General features: G+C 39.2%; 1 protein-coding gene across 1 annotated transcript; it reads right to left on the reverse strand.

The window, feature by feature from the left end:
* Positions 1-473: 473 nt before the first annotated feature.
* LOC110062938 (serine protease 33-like) lies at positions 474-13,167 on the reverse strand. Its single transcript, XM_089281431.1, has 9 exons — positions 13,062-13,167; positions 12,815-12,862; positions 11,644-11,787; positions 11,094-11,192; positions 10,295-10,453; positions 2,664-2,702; positions 1,776-1,991; positions 1,164-1,414; positions 474-1,024 (listed from the first exon to the last, which is right to left on the reverse strand). The coding sequence occupies exons 1-9, from the start codon at positions 13,165-13,167 to the stop codon at positions 716-718; spliced, it is 1,371 nt and encodes a 456-aa protein (XP_089137557.1). The 3' UTR covers positions 474-715.
* Positions 13,168-13,530: the final 363 nt, after the last annotated feature.

Genomic DNA, 13,530 nt, shown 5'->3' on the forward strand with positions numbered 1-13,530 from the left:
GCGTTAATTAGTCGAGAACAAAGGCAAATACAAGTCAAGTCAGATGCAAAAGCAGATGAGCAAAACCTCTGTTTATGACCGAATCAAGAAATATCCTGGTCAGCATCTCATGTGTGTCACTGGCCAATTGCGGTGCAAAGCGTGCCACGAAACGCTTGCAGTCAAGAGAAGCACTGTTCAGAAACATGTGCAGTCCAAAAATCACCAAAACGCAAGCAACTATAAAAAATTTTTAAGCAACTTTTGCCATTATAAGCAACTTTTGAGCAACCTTTGGGGATATTTTTCAGCAACTTATTAACATTTTTTTGAGCGGAATCTGTCTAGGCCTGCATCGAGGATATCTGAGGACGACATTCGGGAGCAGATTTTAAGGAAAAAGAAAACTGGAAATAGAAAACTGAGAAAACTTGAAGGAGCCTGAAATTTAGACGAACGAGTCGACTACAAGTATAAAAATGATTACAAATGAATATACTTTACATTCCGTCTTTTATTGCTTATATATAATGCATCAGTCTTACAGGATTACGTTATTTAGGAGTTATTTTATCGTCAAATATAACATTTTCTCGGGAAATGTGACCCAAACCGTGATTTACACGAACAATTTACCTTTACAGGAGGTTATTTTTATTAGTTTGTCGTGACTCTTTTATTTTCCGTGAAACAAGAGCTATTCTTCAACCGACAATTTCAATCTCTTTACTGCCCTCTACAGTTGTGGACTTGGGTTTGGATTCATTGTTTCCTGCGCCCAGGACTTAAGAACCAACACGTCAGAATACACTCCGAATCTATTCGGACGCGCACAACCAAAGCCCCAGCTGACGATACCCACAAGATACCACTTGTTATTGCTTGGACAGACCAGTGGTCCTCCACTGTCTCCTGTACATGCATCAACTCCTCCCTGAGAGAAACCTGCACAGCGCATGCGTTCCGTAATGGACAATTGGAGGTCGCTGTATGCTAGCTGACAAGTGTCACGTGGTACAAGAGGAACTTGGGCTTGCTGCAAAATCTAAAAAAATTGTCATAGCTTTTATAGTCTTATTCCGTGTTCATACCTTGCGCAATGAATGAATGTCTCTTCCAGCTCAACTCATTTGTGGATTTTACTCACCCTTATCATGAATATGGTGAATACAAGTCATATTTACCTGTGCAACATTTCCCCCCTCTCGTGTAGCGCCCCATCCAGTGACATAGCAATTAGTTCCAGGAGGGAAATCCATGGTGGGCAGACATACAGGTCTTACGTCATCGTTAAACGTGATCGGTTCCTTCAGTTTGATCAATGCCACGTCATAGTCGTAGCCAGTCTCTTGCGGTTTATAATCAGGATGTGTGAAGATTTGGTCAATTGGGATAACTTGCTCGGTTCCGTCCGCTTTACTACGATCATATTCACCTGTTACACAGATGAACGTGTTGTTAGAAAACAAATTTAATCCATAGAATAGAGCCATAAATGGGGATATTTCAAGACTCGCGTTTAAGCTTTAAGCCTTCGATTTTTTGTCTGTTAATAACTCTGAAACGTGGAAAAGTCTTTCAGTCCACAAAAGGGATATTAAATGCTGTCAAGGATAGATTAAAAAGATATTCTGCTACTTTTCATGGTCTACGTTCAAAGAAGCTGTAGAAAGTACTTGCAGAATATATACATATATATCTAAACCTTTCAAGTGAAACGGCTCTTTAAAAACGCTTGAAAAATATTATGATGTTATATCATGACATTACAGTGCGATGGAGAACTGTGTCCTTACCTACGGTCAGGGTAAAAGACGCGGGATCTTTTCCGTTATTAAAACAGTGAGCCGCGGTAACGACCCAGTGCGAGGTAAGAATGGATCCTCCACACAAAACACTGCCCTCAAACGCCTTATTGGCCAATAACACTTGCCACGGCCAAGACCCTGGTTGCGCGTCTGTGCCCCCTACAATTCTTGAACCGGCCTTTTTCGTGCCACACTCCTCTTTCCCTAGCGATGAAAGACAGTTGAAGGTGAAGAATTGTCAATGTACGAAAGACAAAATTCTAGCTGAGAACTAAAAATGTCGAGTGCGACAAATTTTTATTCAAGCTAATCATAGCAAACTCAATGGCAGGGCCGACAATTAGATTATTCATGAGTGGGGAAGGGGTGCATGAGTTTTAGCTGTTCGATATTCTTTATTCTACTTCCAACAATGCAGGAGTCGAGGTTTCTTTATGAAGTCTGTGCTATATGATTTTTCTGTAATCTGAAGCGCCTACGCACCCCGAATAATCTAATAATCTACCCCTGATATAGGCTCGTTTACCGCCGCTCTCTCGCGTTCGGGCTCGTTTCCCGAACAGCGGCCGGAGATCGAGCCTATCCCTGATACTGTAATCTACCAATCAGTATGCGAATAATTTAATAACCGATGCGTAACAGAAACAAAGCTGCAAGGGTAGAGAAATACGTGTATTCAAAGTCACATTTGGTTCTCTCGTTCCTGCTGAAATGTTGAAACGAGCAACATGTCTCCTCGGATTGATTTTCGCTCCTTGCATGAGGCCTAGGTTTATTTACCAGTCGGAGAATTTAAAACCCAGAGCCACTGCATCATTCTTTAGACGTTCTATTGCAACTCGATCTCTATTTCGGTGAAAATGTACTATTTCTTACCCACTGCGGACGGAGATGTCCATAGCCATGGCGACGAAGCTACAACAAGAAAGGACAGAAAATATTAGCAAGCAGTGGTGCTTTAGTCACGGTGTCGTGTTTGTCTTGGTCGTAAAGAATATTCAAGTAATCCTAAATGTGAAGTAGACGAAATTAATGTATAAATCTGTTTTGCATAATCACGGTCCACAGCTGGTTCTTAAAGGGGAATGTAAACTGAAGGTAAAGCAGACGATTCAATTCATACTGAACAACTACCGTGATATTTCTATGGTATCTCTGACTGTTTAGTTTGTCGACCAGAATCTGTCCACTTCATTTTAAAACTGCTATATCTTCTTTCCCTCAGTTGCAGTAGTCTAAAATACCGAGTTGTTCAAAAAAGTTACATCTTTACTCTTGACTAGCCCATCACCCCATCATCCGCACAGCGAGACCAGTACGCGAGCAAATCAATTGGCCATTTAGTTCGTATTCCCGGTATTGGACTGAAACTAGCTTGCAATTGAGGCTAATGCGGGTAGTCATTTCGGATCAATATCAGCAGCTGGGCAAAGTCCCTTACGTAAAAAACTTATTTAAATTACTTAAAAGTCCCCTATGTAACTACAACAATTTAAACTGTTACAATTACTGTCAGGACCCCCTATACAGTTCTGTTGTCCTAAAAGTTCCAACTTCCCTAATAATTCTTAAAATTTTTCAAGATTCTTAAATGTCTTAGAGGTTCGAACTTTAAGAGTCCTTAAAGTTCGAATTTTAACAGTCCTTAAAGTTCGAACTTTTAGAGTCCTTAAAGTTCGAACTTTAAGAGTCCTAAAAGTTCGAATTTTTAGAGTCCTAAAAGTTCGAACTTTAACAGTCCTTAAAGTTCGAACTTTTAGAGTCCTTAAAGTTCGAACTTTAACAGTCCTTAAAGTTCGAACTTTTAGAGTCCTTAAAGTTCGAACTTTAAGAGTGCTAAAAGTTCGAACTTTAAGAGGCCTTAAAGCTCGAACTTTAACAGTCCTAAAAGTTCGAACTTTAAGAGGCCTTCAAGTTCGAACTTTAACAGTCCTAAAAGTTTGAACTTTTAGAGTCCTTAAAGTTCGAACTTTAAGAGTGCTAAAAGTTCGAACTTTTAGAGGCCTTAAAGTTCGAACTTTAACAGTCCTAAAAGTTCGAACTTTAACAGTCCTAAAAGTTCGAACTTTTAGAGGCCTTAAATTTCGAACTTTAAGAGTCCTTTAATTTCGAACTTTAAGAGTAATAAAAGTTCGCACTTTAAGAGGACTAAAAGGACTAAACTTGGGATCAATATCAGCAGCTGGGCAAAGTCCCTTACGTAAAAAACTTATTTAAATTACTTAAAAGTCCCCTATGTAACTACAACAATTTAAACTGTTACAATTACTGTCAGGACCCCCTATACAGTTCTGTTGTCCTAAAAGTTCCAACTTCCCTAATAATTCTTAAAATTTTTCAAGATTCTTAAATGTCTTAGAGGTTCGAACTTTAAGAGTCCTTAAAGTTCGAATTTTAACAGTCCTTAAAGTTCGAACTTTTAGAGTCCTTAAAGTTCGAACTTTAAGAGTCCTAAAAGTTCGAATTTTTAGAGTCCTAAAAGTTCGAACTTTAACAGTCCTTAAAGTTCGAACTTTTAGAGTCCTTAAAGTTCGAACTTTAACAGTCCTTAAAGTTCGAACTTTTAGAGTCCTTAAAGTTCGAACTTTAAGAGTGCTAAAAGTTCGAACTTTAAGAGGCCTTAAAGCTCGAACTTTAACAGTCCTAAAAGTTCGAACTTTAAGAGGCCTTCAAGTTCGAACTTTAACAGTCCTAAAAGTTTGAACTTTTAGAGTCCTTAAAGTTCGAACTTTAAGAGTGCTAAAAGTTCGAACTTTTAGAGGCCTTAAAGTTCGAACTTTAACAGTCCTAAAAGTTCGAACTTTAACAGTCCTAAAAGTTCGAACTTTTAGAGGCCTTAAATTTCGAACTTTAAGAGTCCTTTAATTTCGAACTTTAAGAGTAATAAAAGTTCGCACTTTAAGAGGACTAAAAGGACTAAACTTGTTCTATATCAGCACCGCTAGGACTCTTTAAAGTTGTGGAAGGCATCCGGCATAGCAACTAAAAATGGCTCTTAAAGATCTGATTCAGGCAAGTGTTCTGAAGTCAATCGGTGTAGTTGAATATCTGACTCAGTTAAATCTGACTGGCGGGTTCAATCACAAACGTATGCTTCCTTTCTCCCTCACCTCCCCCCACCACCTGTCCTCGCCCGAAATAAAAAAATTGACTTCTAATAGTGGGTCATTTTGTAATTCAGGCACTCCGTTTGTGTTAAACTAAGTCAATATGGTGGTGTATCAGCAAAGCGTGTAACAGGAGGTGAAACTGTTTATTTAACTCAGCAATGATAACAATGGGTTGACAGGCCTACACAACTCCTATCCACGTGTCATAGCCGCTTTGAGAGTTTTGCTCGAACTAGTATATCTTTGAGGATCTGCCCCTTTTGTATTGTACGATAGGGGGATCTTTGAATATTTCGCTAAGCAATAATCCTGTTTTTAGGAGGACATTTCACCAGAGTAGAGCCGTTAGAGGTCATAGGTCTGCGTGGTTTCCGCTGCTATCCGCGTGTAATTTGTTGAGTGTGACACCTCTGTTTTTGGCCACGTGCTATTTTTTTAGCTCATTTGATTGCAAGATATGTTTTAAGCTCTCTAAATATTAGCTCTGGAGGGACAAAGTTTGAAATATTCCGTGAGCATGTTGGTTACTTGCATTTTGTATTATTACGCCGGGCCCGGCTGTTTGATTTACTGTTGCAAGTTATGCTGCATAGGAAGAACTCCTAAATTCAGAGCTTTTGCCTGAATAAAACCACACAATATCGCAAACAACACGCAAAAAAGTCCACAGACTTGCGCGTGAACACCTACATTTGCAGTTCCAGAACGAACAAACTGGAAGGACAAAAAGCTCGATGAAATTGATGCAAGAAGCATAAGAACGTCTCTCTAAGACAGACTCATAGCTTTCAACAAGGAAAGCTACAGCTATCTCTGGCGAAGCCGGACAAAGATAAATATGACACCCGTGATAACAAGCAGCATAACTTGCAACAGTAAATCAAACAGCCGGGCCCGGCGTAATAATACAAAATGCAAGTAACCAACATGCTCACGGAATATTTCAAACTTTGTCCCTCCAGAGCTAATATTTAGAGAGCTTAAAACATATCTTGCAATCAAATGAGCTAAAAAAATAGCACGTGGCCAAAAACAGAGGTGTCAAACTCAACAAATTACACGCGGATAGCAGCGGAAACCACGCAGACCTATGACCTCTAACGGCTCTACTCTGGTGAAATGTCCTCCTAAAAACAGGATTATTGCTTAGCGAAATATTCAAAGTCCCCCTATCGTACAATACAAAAGGGGCAGATCCTCAAAGATATACTAGTTCGAGCAAAACTCTCAAAGCGGCTATGACACGTGGATAGGAGTTGTGTAGGCCTGTCAACCCATTGTTATCACAAATGACCCACTATTAGAAGTCAATTTTTTTATTTCGGGCGAGGACAGGTGGTGGGGGGAGGTGAGGGAGAAAGGAAGCATACGTTTGTGATTGAACCCGCCAGTCAGATTTAACTGAGTCAGATATTCAACTACACCGATTGACTTCAGAACACTTGCCTGAATCAGATCTTTAAGAGCCATTTTTAGTTGCTATGCCGGATGCCTTCCACAACTTTAAAGAGTCCTAGCGGTGCTGATATAGAACAAGTTTAGTCCTTTTAGTCCTCTTAAAGTGCGAACTTTTATTACTCTTAAAGTTCGAAATTAAAGGACTCTTAAAGTTCGAAATTTAAGGCCTCTAAAAGTTCGAACTTTTAGGACTGTTAAAGTTCGAACTTTTAGGACTGTTAAAGTTCGAACTTTTAGGACTGTTAAAGTTCGAACTTTAAGGCCTCTAAAAGTTCGAACTTTTAGCACTCTTAAAGTTCGAACTTTAAGGACTCTAAAAGTTCAAACTTTTAGAACTGTTAAAGTTCGAACTTGAAGGCCTCTTAAAGTTCGAACTTTTAGGACTGTTAAAGTTCGAACTTTAAGGCCTCTTAAAGTTCGAACTTTTAGCACTCTTAAAGTTCGAACTTTAAGGACTCTAAAAGTTCGAACTTTAAGGACTGTTAAAGTTCGAACTTTAAGGACTCTAAAAGTTCGAACTTTAAGGACTGTTAAAGTTCGAACTTTTAGGACTCTAAAAATTCGAACTTTTAGGACTCTTAAAGTTCGAACTTTAAGGACTCTAAAAGTTCGAACTTTAAGGACTGTTAAAATTCGAACTTTAAGGACTCTTAAAGTTCGAACTTTAAGGACTCTTAAAGTTCGAACCTCTAAGACATTTAAGAATCTTGAAAAATTTTAAGAATTATTAGGGAAGTTGGAACTTTTAGGACAACAGAACTGTATAGGGGGTCCTGACAGTAATTGTAACAGTTTAAATTGTTGTAGTTACATAGGGGACTTTTAAGTAATTTAAATAAGTTTTTTACGTAAGGGACTTTGCCCAGCTGCTGATATTGATCCTAAACTTGTTCTATATCAGCACCGCTAGGACTCTTTAAAGTTGTGGAAGGCATCCGGCATAGCAACTAAAAATGGCTCTTAAAGATCTGATTCAGGCAAGTGTTCTGAAGTCAATCGGTGTAGTTGAATATCTGACTCAGTTAAATCTGACTGGCGGGTTCAATCACAAACGTATGCTTCCTTTCTCCCTCACCTCCCCCCACCACCTGTCCTCGCCCGAAATAAAAAAATTGACTTCTAATAGTGGGTCATTTTGTAATTCAGGCACTCCGTTTGTGTTAAACTAAGTCAATATGGTGGTGTATCAGCAAAGCGTGTAACAGGAGGTGAAACTGTTTATTTAACTCAGCAATGATAACAATGGGTTGACAGGCCTACACAACTCCTATCCACGTGTCATAGCCGCTTTGAGAGTTTTGCTCGAACTAGTATATCTTTGAGGATCTGCCCCTTTTGTATTGTACGATAGGGGGATCTTTGAATATTTCGCTAAGCAATAATCCTGTTTTTAGGAGGACATTTCACCAGAGTAGAGCCGTTAGAGGTCATAGGTCTGCGTGGTTTCCGCTGCTATCCGCGTGTAATTTGTTGAGTGTGACACCTCTGTTTTTGGCCACGTGCTATTTTTTTAGCTCATTTGATTGCAAGATATGTTTTAAGCTCTCTAAATATTAGCTCTGGAGGGACAAAGTTTGAAATATTCCGTGAGCATGTTGGTTACTTGCATTTTGTATTATTACGCCGGGCCCGGCTGTTTGATTTACTGTTGCAAGTTATGCTGCATAGGAAGAACTCCTAAATTCAGAGCTTTTGCCTGAATAAAACCACACAATATCGCAAACAACACGCAAAAAAGTCCACAGACTTGCGCGTGAACACCTACATTTGCAGTTCCAGAACGAACAAACTGGAAGGACAAAAAGCTCGATGAAATTGATGCAAGAAGCATAAGAACGTCTCTCTAAGACAGACTCATAGCTTTCAACAAGGAAAGCTACAGCTATCTCTGGCGAAGCCGGACAAAGATAAATATGACACCCGTGATAACAAGCAGCATAACTTGCAACAGTAAATCAAACAGCCGGGCCCGGCGTAATAATACAAAATGCAAGTAACCAACATGCTCACGGAATATTTCAAACTTTGTCCCTCCAGAGCTAATATTTAGAGAGCTTAAAACATATCTTGCAATCAAATGAGCTAAAAAAATAGCACGTGGCCAAAAACAGAGGTGTCAAACTCAACAAATTACACGCGGATAGCAGCGGAAACCACGCAGACCTATGACCTCTAACGGCTCTACTCTGGTGAAATGTCCTCCTAAAAACAGGATTATTGCTTAGCGAAATATTCAAAGTCCCCCTATCGTACAATACAAAAGGGGCAGATCCTCAAAGATATACTAGTTCGAGCAAAACTCTCAAAGCGGCTATGACACGTGGATAGGAGTTGTGTAGGCCTGTCAACCCATTGTTATCACAAATGACCCACTATTAGAAGTCAATTTTTTTATTTCGGGCGAGGACAGGTGGTGGGGGGAGGTGAGGGAGAAAGGAAGCATACGTTTGTGATTGAACCCGCCAGTCAGATTTAACTGAGTCAGATATTCAACTACACCGATTGACTTCAGAACACTTGCCTGAATCAGATCTTTAAGAGCCATTTTTAGTTGCTATGCCGGATGCCTTCCACAACTTTAAAGAGTCCTAGCGGTGCTGATATAGAACAAGTTTAGTCCTTTTAGTCCTCTTAAAGTGCGAACTTTTATTACTCTTAAAGTTCGAAATTAAAGGACTCTTAAAGTTCGAAATTTAAGGCCTCTAAAAGTTCGAACTTTTAGGACTGTTAAAGTTCGAACTTTTAGGACTGTTAAAGTTCGAACTTTTAGGACTGTTAAAGTTCGAACTTTAAGGCCTCTAAAAGTTCGAACTTTTAGCACTCTTAAAGTTCGAACTTTAAGGACTCTAAAAGTTCAAACTTTTAGAACTGTTAAAGTTCGAACTTGAAGGCCTCTTAAAGTTCGAACTTTTAGGACTGTTAAAGTTCGAACTTTAAGGCCTCTTAAAGTTCGAACTTTTAGCACTCTTAAAGTTCGAACTTTAAGGACTCTAAAAGTTCGAACTTTAAGGACTGTTAAAGTTCGAACTTTAAGGACTCTAAAAGTTCGAACTTTAAGGACTGTTAAAGTTCGAACTTTTAGGACTCTAAAAATTCGAACTTTTAGGACTCTTAAAGTTCGAACTTTAAGGACTCTAAAAGTTCGAACTTTAAGGACTGTTAAAATTCGAACTTTAAGGACTCTTAAAGTTCGAACTTTAAGGACTCTTAAAGTTCGAACCTCTAAGACATTTAAGAATCTTGAAAAATTTTAAGAATTATTAGGGAAGTTGGAACTTTTAGGACAACAGAACTGTATAGGGGGTCCTGACAGTAATTGTAACAGTTTAAATTGTTGTAGTTACATAGGGGACTTTTAAGTAATTTAAATAAGTTTTTTACGTAAGGGACTTTGCCCAGCTGCTGATATTGATCCGTCATTTCAAATGCGTATGATATTTAACTCTTTTTAATGATATTCCCCCGCATAAGCCTCCTTTCCAAGCTAGTTCCAGTCTAATAACGAGAATACGAATATCGTCTTTTAACGGTGGCTGTCCGCAGCAAGAAGAACAAATAATTTTCCTTTCACTTTCTTTTATGCGAGTGCAGTAATCTAATCAACTAACACGAAACAAACACACAGAATGATTAATTCGCCTCTACAATAAAATCAAAATTAAATTTACCTTAGTGTTGCCTAGCGTGGCGTTATGTACATATTCTTAATAAAAGTCATAGATAAAAAAACCTAATTTTCCCACAACTTAAGCAACGATGTTACACATTTTGGAAAAGCTGGTCGGAAACGAGGCGCACAGCCCCTAAATCAAAACCCAGTGAAGGTTTCTGACCTCTGTTGTTCTGCAATTTTATACTTTTACTCTGACGCAAACATTCCTCGGATAATATACCTCCTCCATCCCGAAACTATGCCCATGGGCTTGACTTTAGACTTACTTAGGTAATCGAAAAAGGCAGCTATAACTCCTAGTGAAAGTTCGAAATCATCATCATCATCACCATCATGGTCCTTTGAGTTAGGCAAAGAGGGGTTGACGCCCTGGCGAAAACGCTGGGCGATTTGTAAAATCGATTTTAAGCTAATATCACGGTCACCTGGGGAGACAAAAAAAGACATTGAGAAGAGCTTCATTTCAATGATCGAGTTCCTCGAAGAAAGAAGTTATTAAAAATATTACATGGGGCTTTATGATGCAATCGAAATTATGAGATGGTGAAAATGTCAGGCGAAATGTCACTGAAGCCCAGGCCAATTCAAGTTTGTCTCCATGTATTAAAGAGATAGTTTCACGAATGTAGCCCACGCAATTCCACTGTGTATAAAACAATCAGAAGCGAGCAGATAACTCTTGCCTCCGATTCAAGCCAAATCATGATCAAATTTGATGTACCGGACGGAATTCGACATTTTCTGTGAAAATCCTTAGACATCTTCAGTGATTTTTGGGCGTCAGTCATTCTGCGTCAGTCACTCTTTCCGTGAGGTATCCGTTAAGGACGTTAAGAGACCAAACATTTCTGAAAGGCAGAATGTCCCTTCGGTAAGACCCCAGTCTCATCGATTGGGAAAGAATTCCTTACAGTAACACCTCAACCTCTTGAAACACCCCTCCGAATATGACCCCACTAAAAGGCCTTCTCAAGAATACCAAAGCCGAGGATTTATCATCGCAATTTTACCATATAACACAGCAATTAGCGTTCGTATAAATATTGACAATGATAAAACCCATACTGCTAACGTGATGGCTATACTTCATACTAAACCGAGGGTTCTCATACAGACCATCACGCTTGTTTCTGAATTTGTGTTCGCCAAACAGCTTCAAGGTATCTGAAACACACGCAGACAACGATTAATTACCAGAAGCAAAAGCGAACATTTGAGGAAAAAAACACAAGAATAAAGAATTTTCACTCCATTTTCTTTTATGCAAGTCCAGTACCACTGACAAAACAAACACACTGAAATTAATTCGCCTCGACAATAAAATTAACATTAAATTTACCCCAGTGTTGACTAGTGTGGCATTGCGGTGTACATATCCTTAATCAAAGTCATAGACTGAAAGAAACCTAATTTTCACACAACTTAAGCAACGATGTTGCTGATTTTGGAAAAATTGGTCGGAAACGAGGCGCCCAGCCACTAAATCAAAGCCCAGTGAAGGTTTCTGACCTCTGTTGTTCTGCAATTTTATACTTTTGCTCTGACGCAAACATTCCTCGGATAATATACCTCCTCCATCCAGAAACTATGCCCATGGGCTTGACTTAAGACTTACTTATGTACTTGCAAACTGAAGACATAACTCCTGGTGGAAGCGGAATATCATGATGGTGTTTTGAGTTAGGCAAACAGGGATTGACACCCTGGCGAACAAGCTGGGCCACTTGTAAAATCGATTTTAAGCTAATACCACCGTCACCTGGGGAGACAAAAAAAAAACATTGAGAAGAGCTTCATTTCAATAATCGAGTTCCTCGAAAAAGAAGTTATTAAAAATATCACATGGGGCTGCCTGATGCAATCGAAATTATGAGAGGGTGCAAATGTAAGTCGAAACGTCAGCTCTGACTGCGTCACTGAAACCAAGACCAATCCAAGTTTGTCTGCATGTAATTAAAGGGATATATAGTTTCACGGATATAGCCCACCCAATTCCACTGTGTATAAACCAATCAGAGGCGAGCAGATAACTCGTGACTCCGATTCACGCCAAAAATCAAATTTGATGTACCCAACGGAATTCGACATTTTCTGTGAAAATCCTCAGACATCTTCCGTGATTTTTGAGCGTCAGTCATTCTGCGTCAGTCACTCCTTCTATGAGGTATCTGTTTAGAGACCAAACATCTCCGAAACGTAGGATTTCCCTTCGGTAAGACGTCAATCTCATTGATTGGGGTCTTACGGTAACACCTCAACCTCTTGAAATGCCCCTCCGAATATAAGCCCACTAAAAGGACTTTTCAAGAATACCAAAGACGAGGATTTATCCCCGGGGGGTACTCTGTTATATGAGCTATATAGGTATATGCGGCCCCAAAGGGTAGGGTTTTTCAGCCGTTCTGTCATAAATAGGGTATCGATTTTGGCCATTTTGGTGATAAATAGGGTATGGTTTTAACAGTCTAGTCATAATTTATGTTTAGAGCAACTGCGTCAGCCGCAACGGTCATAAATAGGCTATCGAATTTTTGGCCAGGTCATAAATAGAGTAGCAAAATTCGCAGATTTTGTTCATAAATAGAGTGCGGGTTTTGGGGAGTGGGCTGCACACTCCCATCCAACATTTCTGGGAGTACCCCCCTCCCCCCACTTCCCTCCGGGGATTTATCATCGAAACTTTACTATATAGCACAACAATTAGCGTTCGCATCAATACCAACAATGCTAAAAGTCATAATGCTAACGTGCTGGATCTACCTACGAAACTTGGCACTCATACAAACCATCACGCTTGTTTCTGAATTTGTGATCGCTAAACAGCGTTAAGGTATCTGAAGCACATGTAGACAATGATTCATTACCAGACAAAAAAAAAAAAAAAAAAAAAAAAACGAAAATTTGAGGAATCTTCTTCGCGCACAACAGACAAATGGCGTGTAAACAAGAAATAGACGTTCAGTTTAGAAAAAAACTACACTGAAGATCTCCAAACACACATCAATCGTTCATAATAACTCAAGCCAAACATACCTTCATTTACGCTGTTTGATTGATTTTCACATCCTTGACTGATCTCTGTAAAAGAAATAAGCAGACACAGGACAAAAGTTGCAACAAGCGTGTTAGACGCCAACATTTTGCCTGAATACGTCTTTCGCAAGTTATTAGACCAAGTTAGCCTTAGACTAAAGAACAACAACTTTATATAAACACTAGACTGATATAGGCCCTGCCCATATGCTTGTCAAAACTGACCGTAACAAGAAGATTAGTTATTTACAGAATAAGAGTGATAATACTAGATCAACATCAAGATTCACTGAGCCGAGAAACACTGAGATTAAAAAAATATATTTAGATACAGGGTAGCTATGAATACATGAAAGTGGCTAAAAATGAATGAAGTTCGCAAAAACATACGTTAAGATGCGAAAAATTAAGATCAATAATGTCATAATTAGATATATCTGACTGCGAAACAGAAAATAGGTTTGTGTGT

This window comes from Orbicella faveolata, unplaced genomic scaffold (assembly GCF_042242905.1).
Source record: "Orbicella faveolata isolate gen_17 unplaced genomic scaffold, um_ofav_v1 contig_12, whole genome shotgun sequence".
NCBI classification, from domain to species: domain Eukaryota; kingdom Metazoa; phylum Cnidaria; class Anthozoa; order Scleractinia; family Merulinidae; genus Orbicella; species Orbicella faveolata.

Bases quoted from the DNA above. Each gene is read 5' to 3' on its own strand.
- LOC110062938 (XM_089281431.1), bottom strand. From the start codon at position 13,167: ATGTTGGCGTCTAACACGCTTGTTGCAACTTTTGTCCTGTGTCTGCTT. The intron at 10,454-11,093 runs GTATGGGTTTTA...TTGTCTCCCCAG, and splicing joins GTATAGCCATCACGTTAGCA to GTGACCGTGATATTAGCTTA. The intron at 1,992-2,663 runs GTAAGAAATAGT...TTTCATCGCTAG, and splicing joins GACATCTCCGTCCGCAGTGG to GGAAAGAGGAGTGTGGCACG.